At 34.4% G+C, this 10,798-nt stretch overlaps 3 protein-coding genes across 3 annotated transcripts in view; 2 read left to right on the top strand and 1 right to left on the bottom strand.

Moving 5' to 3' along the window:
• Window positions 1–1,991: 1,991 nt before the first annotated feature.
• On the top strand, window positions 1,992–4,144 carry LOC104806352 (protein DETOXIFICATION 56). The gene has a single exon (XM_010531210.1). The coding sequence runs from the start codon at window positions 2,387–2,389 to the stop codon at window positions 3,929–3,931; it is 1,545 nt and encodes a 514-aa protein (XP_010529512.1). The 5' UTR covers window positions 1,992–2,386; the 3' UTR covers window positions 3,932–4,144.
• A 264-nt stretch (window positions 4,145–4,408) lies between these two features.
• On the bottom strand, window positions 4,409–6,778 carry LOC104806351 (ATP-dependent Clp protease ATP-binding subunit CLPT2, chloroplastic). The gene is made up of 5 exons (XM_010531208.1): window positions 6,467–6,778; window positions 6,335–6,373; window positions 6,107–6,216; window positions 5,090–5,269; window positions 4,409–4,723 (listed from the first exon to the last, which is right to left on the bottom strand). The coding sequence occupies exons 1-5, from the start codon at window positions 6,715–6,717 to the stop codon at window positions 4,566–4,568; spliced, it is 738 nt and encodes a 245-aa protein (XP_010529510.1). The 5' UTR covers window positions 6,718–6,778; the 3' UTR covers window positions 4,409–4,565.
• Window positions 6,779–9,202: 2,424 nt separating this feature from the next.
• The window catches only part of LOC104806988 (AT-hook motif nuclear-localized protein 1-like), a 3,303-nt gene continuing 1,707 nt past the window's right edge, over window positions 9,203–10,798 (top strand). The window contains exon 1 of the mRNA XM_019201642.1: window positions 9,203–10,791. Coding sequence (XP_019057187.1) covers window positions 10,436–10,791 — 356 coding nt within the window. The 5' untranslated portion in view covers window positions 9,203–10,435. The remainder of the gene's footprint in view (window positions 10,792–10,798) is intronic.

The raw sequence follows: 10,798 nt of genomic DNA, 5'->3' as shown, positions 1-10,798 counted from the left end.
TTTTTTAGGGAAAAATACATATATAACACATACATATAAAACATATAATAATTATACACATATATAGATATATATGTATCATATGTATATATATGTATATATGTATATATAAATATATTTATATATGTATATAATTTTAAAATTTTTATAAACATGTTTATATATGTGTATAATTTTTATGAATATATATAATTTTTAAAATTTTATTTTTATTTTTATTATTTTATTTTTATTTTTTATTAATTAATATTATTAAATATTATGGATTGATGATGTGGCAGATGACTAGGATGCCATGTCAGCATTAAATAATATTGTTTTTCGTTCAGGGTTTTATTTGCCAATTTTTAAAAGTATAGAGTTTTAATTGACAATTTTTAAAAGTACAATATTTTTTTGGATAAAAAAAAAGTATAGGGTTTAAATTGAAACGAGAGAAAAGTACAGAGTTTTAAATGAAATTATCCCTAATAATATACATATATATACAGGGAACAAAAATACAATTACCGAAAGCGTAGCTATCCATAATTTCTTTTGAGGAAAAACAAAAGAAAGTTTAAAAAAATAGAAGCAGACAATACACAATGATAATATTTTAAATTTTCAAATATTTTTTACCATAAAAAACTCTAAGTATTATTTACTTTAAGAAAGGGTATAAAAAGATAAAGCTTTTTTATTTTCATTTTCTCTTTTGATATCCAATCATTTATTTTTCTTATACATTTTTAGTTAATATTTAATGTTTTAAAGTGTCATTTTTTCTTTTATATATATATATATATATATATATATCAAGAAATCTTAATATTTATTTTCAAAAGCAATAATTGAACATTAAAAGGAGAAATTGGACCCAATCAATTATTGCTCCCAACTTTTAATTCCCTTTCTTCTTTTATATTTGTTTATATTAAAGTTTTTTTGTTAATTTTTTTTTCTGCTAATCATGTTGTTCTTATCTACTCTAGGAGTCGTATCATAGGGGTGGACACGGGTCGGATATCCGCGTTTTTGGAAATACACGTCTTCGTTTTCGTCTTCGCGGGTTTCAGAGAAATGCTATCTCTGTCTCTATCTCATAATATCCGGGTACCCGTCCAACGGGTACCCATAACTAAAAGACAGGTACCCACGAATACCCGTACCCGTATAAAAAATATTAAACAATATAAAATTAAACCAAATAATCAATAAAAATATACATATTTTATTCCAAAAATATATTTTTAGGTTTAAAAATTCTTAACATATAATAATATACATAGAATCCTAGAAATATTTTAAAATATACACAATAATTTGAAGTTGAATCTATCAAAACTTGAAAATCCAATATATAATCCTAAAGGAAAGTAAAAATAACCTAAGTATTTTAGAAATTATATTAAAAATATAAGGTTAATTTTGTAATTTTAATATATATGCGGGTACCCACGGATACCTGTTATTTCAATATATAAAACTCGAACTCGTACCCGTATGACGGGTATTCTAGTTTTTAATATTCGTTTTCGTCTTGGTTAGATGTCGAGTACCCGTTTTTCGGGTACCCACGAGACCGGGTATCCGTTTACCCACGGATAACGGGTTGAAATGCCCAGCCCTATCGTATCATCCACTCACTAAATGACTAAATCACCAATCAATCCACGGGATATATAACATTAAACAAATAAAAAATGTTAAGAGATAAATTAAAAAAACATTCAATATTCCTGAAAATTGAAACCTATCAAACACAATGATAGACGCACACACACACACATATATATATATATATATATATATTAATATATACAGACATATTCCTCCTCCACCATGAATTTACTTAGATATAGACTTGATATTTCATAAAATATCCTTCTAGGTCTAGAAAGCGCACACAATATTTATATATATATATACACACCGAACTCTAGTTGTTTTTTTCACATTCCGGAAGTATTGATGCAAAGAAGTATAGACACATATTTATATATGCATGTATGTATACATGCGTGTATAGCTTTATATATGGCAATGGAGTAATGCATTCAATATCACCAATGCACTAAGAAGACCACCATAAAGCAGTTTTGCCACTACTTGACGTTACAAAAGTAGCCTATGCAAACTCCTTCACACAAAACAAACCACTCACTAACTCACGGAAAACACGCACTAATCACTTTGCTTATAAACCTCATCCTCCTCCTTCCATCAAATCTCATCATCTCACCACCTAATTCTCCATTTCTTCTAGAGCCAAAAACCTCATCCTAACCAGCAGAAGAACCAATGATGTCCATGAGACAATCAACCATAACACAAGGTTTCTCAACCTGTCTGTAGTCACCATTTCTCCCATATTGCAGAGTTTTCTCGTCATCAACAGACAAAAATGTCACAACCTCCAGTTGCTGAAACCTCGGTGGCATCACCAGGACATGAAAAACCAGAGAAAAGGAGGGACCCGGTGAATGAAACCTTGAACTCGCCGCCTTTAGACCGGGAAGTCTACCCAGAATGTCCAAAGTCCTTCATGCAGAACATTCTCTTTGAGCTAAAGATACAAAGGAGAATCGTTTTACCGTTGATAGTTATGAACCTGATATGGTTTGGCAAGCTAACAACGACAACCGTGTTTCTTGGAAGACAAGGCGAGCTAGAACTTGCCGGGAGTTCATTAGGATTTACCTTTGCAAATGTCTCTGGCTTCTCTGTTTTGTACGGTCTTTCTGCTGCAATGGAGCCGATATGTGGCCAGGCTTTTGGAGCAAAGAACTTTAGGCTTCTCCACAAAACCCTTCTCATGGCAATGTTCTTGTTGCTACTGGTGTCAGTCCCAATTTCTTCCTTATGGCTCAACGTTCATAAAATTCTCATCTGTTTTGGCCAACGAGAAGATATTTCTTTCACTGCAAAGAAGTATCTTCTCTATCTCATTCCTGATCTACCAGTCCTATCAGTGCTTTGCCCCCTTAAAGCCTACCTAAGCGCACAAGGCATAACGCTCCCTATAATGTTCAGCACAGCAGCAGGAACCATCCTTCATGTGCCCGTTAACGTGTTGCTTTCCAGAGCAAAGGGAATTGAAGGAGTTGCAATGGCTGTCTGGATAACCGATCTTGTAGTGGTGATTCTTCTAACAGGATATGTCTTGGTGTTTGAGCACTCTGAAGAGACCAGATCGAAGGAAGGAGGGTGGTGGGACCAAAGTGCCCAAGACTGGTTCAAGCTAATCAAGCTCTGTGGACCATGTTGTCTCACCGTCTGCCTTGAGTGGTGGTGTTATGAAATCTTGGTCATGCTAACCGGTAGGCTGCCAAACCCAGTTCAAGCCGTGTCAGTCTTAGTCATTGTCCTAAACTTCGATTACCTGCTGTATGCCATAATGCTCTCCCTCGGCACATGTGCTTCAACCCGTGTGGCCAACGAGCTCGGGGCAAATCATCCAAAGGCCGCTTATAGAGCAGCATATACTTCACTAGCAATGGGTGTGCTCTCTGGCTGCATTGGAGCTTTTGTTATGATAGGAGCTAGAGGTGTTTGGGGATCTTTGTATAGCCATAACTCGGAGATCTTGAATGGAGTGAAGAAGATGATGCTGATAATGGCAGTGATTGAAGTTGTGAACTTCCCTTTAGTGGTTTGTGGAGAGATTGTGCGTGGAACAGCAAGACCATCGCTTGGAATGTATGCTAATCTTGGTGGGTTTTATCTCTTGGCGTTGCCTTTAGGAGCATTTTTGGCATTCAAAGCTAAAAAAGGGCTTGGAGGTTTCTTGTTTGGTTTCTTGGTTGGAATTTCGGTCTGTCTTGCAATATTGTTGGTATTTGCTGCAAGGATAGATTGGAAGAAAGAAGCTGCAAAGGCACAGATCCTTACCTGCAATACAGAGGAAGAGGAAACATCACAAAGCCCGGTACCGGCAGATACAAGATAAACCTAGAAAGTGAAAATCTTAGTTTATTGAAATCTTGAAAGCTAGAAAACAACAGCCTTTGAACTTCATAGATATGTAATAATAGCATTACCTCGAGAAATCACTTCTCTTCTAAACCAAATTAGAGCCTGAGGGAAGAAAATTAACGTAAATCAAAACCGGCAGGATAACCGGGAAAAGCTTAGGATTCAAGAACATGGTGGTTTTTCTCAAGATGGAGATGAGTTTCAAATATATGATATTAACTTGATAACACACACAACTTCCATTGCCCCAGCATTAATGAAAATTTTCTATGTACCTGTATGCACAAAAATCTTCGAGGCAATAACAAAAGGTTGCACCGCAAACCTTATCATATCTTGGAAAAATCAGTTTACGCCGAGGTAAAGTGTCATGCAAAGGGTTAGAATGGAGAAGGAGACACCACAACAAAGAAATGATAGCTACCCTTAATAAATGAAAAAAGGGAACAAAGAAAGGAAATAGCTTGATATCTTGCATTTAACAAATTTAAGAATCAATCATGATGTAAGCATAAGAAAATCACACCCGCATTTATGAATTGAGGATTTTCATTTGAAAATAAAAATAGCATCAATGGTGAAGATAAGTGTCAAGGAAGGCAGTCCTCCTATTCATCTAGATATCCAGGTTCAGAAATAAAGGATTCTAGCTCTTTAGATTTTTCATCATTGAACCCAAGATTTGCCAATATCTTGTGACCTGGCGATTCAGCTTCAGACCAGATCCCAAGCAGTATGTGCGTAGTTGTAATCTCCCCGTTACCGCCTGCAACAAAGGGCACCAAAACAAGGATGCTTAAGATTTAGTCTTAAATTCAAGCATGCATCTCAAGAATTTCCGTATCAACATACATGCATATATGCCAGAGTTCAATACATATATGAAAGGAAATTGGGATAGTCATAAAATAGCGAGTGTACTACTATGCCATTTGAAGGCAAGAATCGATGTAGAAAGCCAAAGCTTCTCAGTGAGCTAACTGTCAACTAAGCAACATCTGGAATAATATAAGCTTCATCACTTAATCAAGCCTTAAAGTGAGACTCTCAAAAAAATATTTACCACCACTAGCTTCAGTTCGAAGTAGATAAGACTCGGTTATAACAGAAAAAGATTGAGATGAAAATGCACCTGATTTTATCTTTTGATTGACAGCCCAGTCAAGTGTTCTTTGAGCATCTTCAGTTAATGGAGGATGCTCAGGGCTGAAGCAATACCTGTCAGACTTCCCTAGTAACTTGACTGTTTCTTCACGCACATTAAGAAGCATAATACCGTTGGCCCGCAAATACTTTGAAGTAAAACTAGTCCCTGTCCATGAGATTAAACTATATCAGCCCAGTATCAAGTCAACTAGAAGATCCTCAGCGATATCCTTGGACACAATATAAAACGGAACATACTTTCTTATCACCCAGACACAAACACATGATGCTCGAGCATGAGATCTGGTAGTCTGTACTTATAGCATGAAAACAAGCATGCATTCTCGTAACCAGCCATTGTTTTAAGATGTTCTTCAGTTCAGGATCCACATTCAGATCATTCAACAGATGATGAGAGCAATTAACATACGCTATGGTTGCTTTATCACACAAAAATTTAAGCCCAACCCCACTGCATGGAACATAGTAAATTATAGCTCCAAGCTCACGTTTACAATCTGATACTGCTGAATTTTAACTCATACTTTCATGGCAGAAAACTAATTCTACTTTTAAAAGCACTAGAACACACTATTATCGCGGAAATTTGGAAAAAGGCATATCGTCTCCGTTTTCCACCAGTGATATGCATAATCTTCATTTTGCTATGGCAGAATTATAGACCATTATCTGGAGGAAAACACATAAAATTCCAGTAATTTTTAAAGTGATATTCTAATCATTGAGGTAACTCCAAATTTAAAGGTTCTCAATGGCTGCTAAACCAGGATTTCAAGGTTCCAAAAGATATCATAACCGTATCATCTAGACATGATGTGGCTTAAGTCAATTCAATTTCAGACACAATAGTAGGAAGAAATACAATATTGTACGTTTGTCAATGATGAGATCCAACCATTTAGATATGACACACACATTACATGATCTAACTGGACTGGATTTTTTTCAAGTATAATATCAGAGTTTGCCGAAAATAAAGTACCTTCAACCAAAATCCCCATAAGAAGAGCTTCAGTCCCAGTAGTTGGGTACCTGAGCTTCCTGGCCTCGAGCTCTGCCATGGCAAATGCCTTAATCGCTCTCCACGACCATCTAAATTGGGCATCAATTAAAACAAAACACAGCAATTTTAAAGCCCTAAAAAAACACCCAGAAACTTCAAACCAAGAGCAAGAACTTCAATCCTACAAATTAATCGAAAAACGCTTACTTTGGCACTTTTGCATCAGAACCCACGCTATCCGGCTTCCTGGAGAAACCCCAAAAACCCTAAATTGAAATTTAGCCGAGAAGACCATGGAACCCAAAACTTATCAAAATCAAATGAAGTCGGGAAATTTACACGGTAGGCAAGCTGGACACAACAGCCGAGGAAATACGGCGGCGCGAGCGCGAATGGACTGTCAATGCGGTGATTGAGGAGCTGAGAGAGAGGGAAGAATCGACGCCCAACCATGGATTCGTCAAGGCTTTCGGTGGGTTTCTTGAAGGGAAGCAGCACATAGAAGATGATTGATTTTGTATAGAGATGGAATTCATTTGAAAGATCATCGGATTCGCAGAAGAAAACTTGCAGAGAGAGTGAGCCGCCATTTTTTTCTCCCCTTGCGTCAGCCCCCTTTTATCCTGGCTTCACCCTTGACGAGAAAGCACGAGGATTCGGATAGGGCAAGTCACACATTATTAATGTATTTTTTTGGCACGCAACGGTCACATTAAAGTCCCATGTAGTATCATGGGCTTTCCCAGGCCCCAAATGTAATAGCTGGGCCCATCTCTATCCGCAAATGTATATATTATATTTGGGTGTGATATATATATACGGTATATATATAAAATCCTCACAATCATTACTACTGATTTCAAATTCGGAGAAAAATAAAAACATATGGGAAAAACATACATATATATGTTGATGATAGAAAAAATTGGGTGACTATTGGATAACCTAATTTGCAGGAAAACACCATATTATTGTAAGTTTATAATAAAGAAATTATTCACTTTTTGTAATTTGAAATTACATGAAATTTTATATTTTAATATGAAGGCACGCCAAGAATTTTCTAATCTTATTAAAAGGTTCACATGATGGAGTATTGCAAATACTGTCAAATTGTCATGATAAGATTTTTTAAGCAGTCTTAATTAAGTTAACCAATGAAAGTTGTACACAAAAGACCACGCAATATCTGCACCCATCTTTTATTTTGCTAGTTGTTTTTTTTTTCTTAAATAAATTTTATATTTGAGAAACAAATATATTTTAAAACATTAAATAATAAATAAAATTTAATATATAACACGTCGTATTCAAATATATTAGTCTAAATATTTTAAATTCAATGACTCAAATAGAATAAAAATTATTATACTCAAATAAAAAAAAATAGAGATGCTATTTTTATTCTTATCGGTCTCAACTAAAAGAACCCATTTCTAATTTTTTATTTATTCACATTTAATTATTTCCTAGTAAAATTACTATGAAAATGCAGATTTGGTTCAACGAATAAAATATAATCGTGATTTGATAACCACATAATAAACCAAATTAACAACTAATATTAATTAACTTTCAAATTTTGTTAATTTTAACCCCGAAAACCTGTGAAATAACAAATAAATAGATTATATATCATTTTTGTATAAAAAAATAATATGCTGATTGGAGAAGAAAGTAGCACATGGCTATTTTCTTTCTTCCCCCAAGATCACATTTTGTCATTTAAAATTTAAATCTAGTGGTATTTATAAATATAAATAAAGATTAAATTAATACCTATATATATTTATGAAAATATGGCTTGTCCGTAATTAATATATCCCTTTTTTTTATACAGATTTATGTTTTCCCATGAGCTGTATCGGGAAAAAGTTAGGTCAGAATACCGACCACAATTATAAATGAGAAATTAAAATAATATAAAATTCATGTGAATTCCATATTCTAGTGCATTCTTTTCATATATAAATGCCCAAAACAGTGAAAATTTAAAAAATAAGAGAAACAAAATAAAGTTGTGAGGAAATTCACACCGAGCATATCACCATAATTAAATTATTTCAAAATAAATTATTTTAATGTCCGAAATTAAATTAGATAATTAACAAAATATTTAATAAATGGTTCGTTCTTATCTAAACAACGATTTATTTAATTAAAATTTATATATTTTTGGGGCAAATTAGGAGCTTTCATTTCCGGATCAATGCTTTGTGGTCCCGAAATTAATTGTATTTAAATAATTTTATGATAATGATTACTTCCATTTTCTGCAACTTAAATTATTTTGCTAATTTTCAAAAAGTAGATCGAACCTTTGGTTAAAAAAAATTGTAATATACAAATATAATAACATGCAAAATAATGGATTTATATCAATAACATGAGATTAACTGATACATGATTAAATACAAGAAAAGATTTCATTGTTTAGAGGAAATACCTTACGGATTAAATTCATAATCCGTGTAATATTATTTTCGGAACCATTGATTGGCCCCTTAGATCTCACTGGTTTTCACTCTACAACAAAAGTAGTGATGTTGTATTGGGATAGATTACTACGTATCCCACAAGTATGGGAAGTTGTTATATATATCTTCTGTTTCCTGTTTTATAGGTTAGGTTAAAACCAATTGCTTCGTGTATATATTGGGCACAAGGTGCTCTGTTAATGAGAGCCGCATATTTTCACATTCTTGAGCTTGGTACGTGACATGGTATCAGAGCTTCAACCACCACAATTCTAGTTTTCAATCTCCGACGTCTCAATGTCCACCGAAACAGAACCACACACGACTTCGAACCCCGAACCGACGAACCCTTCGACCTCGACTCCCCCGATGAATGCTCGCGACAATGCTCCGATTCCGCGTCGCACGATCTCGCCGTATGATCTTACGCCGAGCGATAACCCGGGTCTGATTCTGTCTCAACCCTTATTGCGTGGCGACAATTACGATGAGTGGGCAATCAACATCCGACAAGCGCTCAAATCCCGGAAGAAGTTTGGCTTTGTTGACGGAAACATTCCGCAACCTCCGACAGATTCTGAAGATTTTGAGGATTGGGATACATGTTGCAAAGTTTAAAAAAAAAATACAATCTAGATTTTATTGTCATCAAATTTAATATTCATAATATTTATGTGCTTGTCAAGGGAAAATATATTGATTACATTTTTTATATTTTACAAAATTATAGTCGGTAGACATTTTTATGCGAAAATATAAAATATTTAGTAATGATTTTACGGTGGAAATACCGGGCTCGATTTGTTTTCATCGGCGGAGAGAGAAAAAGAAAAGACAAGTTGAGATTATATTCATTTGAAGTGGAGATTTTATTTTGGCATATTTATTAATTTTTATTAATTTGTACGTGGGAAAATATTTTAAAAATGCATGTATGAAGGTTTATAAGTTTGGCTGGTCCCATGTTATTGTCATGCCCGAATTTTCTTACCGAAATTAAAATCATATTTAGCGTAATTTATTATTCATCATATTAGCATCCTAATTTTACTTGTCCTTTACTCTAAACATTAAAATACAAAAAAGGAAGTTTATAATAATATATAAATAACAATGATAATCACGGCAAGAAAAAAGAATAATATTTACATGCAAGGCCAACTTTCTTGTCTTTTTTAAAAATCCAAAGAAAAGAAATTAGTATACCTACTTTCAATTTTGTACAATATGTTTTATTATTTATTTCTTTTATTTAAATATTTCTCCCATAGGATTCCAGCTTAAAAAACACGAATTTCTATATATTTTAAAATGAAAATATATGGTGAGAGATATTATAACCTCCTATTAAATACATTTCTCTTTATAATATTTTATTTCTTCAATATTAAAATAATAGTGGGGGAAAAGTAGGATGGAAATTAGCTAAATATATACAGAAAATATATTTTTTAATGTTTCCAATTTCAAATTCAAAAATTTTGTTTCTATATTTTTCTATCTTATTCACACAGCATAAATAAATCTAATTTCCATCAGTTTCTTCACCAAAAATTTTCCCATTTTCTTCCTAATTTCCAAGCTCTGTTCTGAGAAATATTTTTCTTCCAAAGCCTTGTTATTTTTTTTTAAAAAAAATTCTGTTATTTTGATTTCGTTTTTTTTTATTTTTGAGTTGATTTTTTTCTTCTTTCTCTTCTCCTAGTTCTGGTTGTGGTCTGTTTTTCTGAAGTTTTTATTTTCTGGGTTGAATGATTTTAGCTTTGGTTACAGAAAACTGAATCTACGTAATCCACAAGGTTTTTTAAATCTAAAAAAAAAGAAAAAAATAATGGCTTTAGATATGGAGTCTACCGGAGAAGTCGTCAAGACAACCACCGGAGGCGGCGGCGGAGTCACGGTGGTGGGATCCGACGCGCCGTCGGATTTCCGCATAGCCCCGAGGTCAGAGAGCTCAAACCCCCCTCCCATCTCCGCCGCTCATCCGCCGCAGAATCCTACGGCGGCGATGGTGGGTCTTTCCGGCGGGCCGATGAAGAAGAAGCGTGGACGGCCCAGGAAGTACAGACCCGACGGCACGGCGGTGGCGCTATCGCCAAAGCCGATATCGTCGTCGGCTCCGGCGTCTCACGTCATCGACTTCTCATCGTCCGAGAAACGCGGCAAAGTGAAACCTGCCGGTTCCTTCAGCAGG

Source organism: Tarenaya hassleriana, unplaced genomic scaffold (genome assembly GCF_000463585.1).
Source record: "Tarenaya hassleriana unplaced genomic scaffold, ASM46358v1 Cleome12, whole genome shotgun sequence".
NCBI lineage: Eukaryota > Viridiplantae > Streptophyta > Magnoliopsida > Brassicales > Cleomaceae > Tarenaya > Tarenaya hassleriana.
The sequence above is the reverse complement of the archived record's forward strand: the minus strand, read 5'-3'. Positions and strand labels throughout refer to the sequence as shown.

Bases quoted from the DNA above. Each gene is read 5' to 3' on its own strand.
- LOC104806352 (XM_010531210.1), top strand. From the start codon at position 2,387: ATGTCACAACCTCCAGTTGCTGAAACCTCGGTGGCATCACCAGGACAT.
- LOC104806351 (XM_010531208.1), bottom strand. From the start codon at position 6,717: ATGGCGGCTCACTCTCTCTGCAAGTTTTCTTCTGCGAATCCGATGATC. The intron at 6,217-6,334 runs GTAAGCGTTTTT...TGCCCAATTTAG, and splicing joins TCTGATGCAAAAGTGCCAAA to ATGGTCGTGGAGAGCGATTA. The intron at 5,270-6,106 runs GTACTTTATTTT...TCTCATGGACAG, and splicing joins TATGGGGATTTTGGTTGAAG to GGACTAGTTTTACTTCAAAG.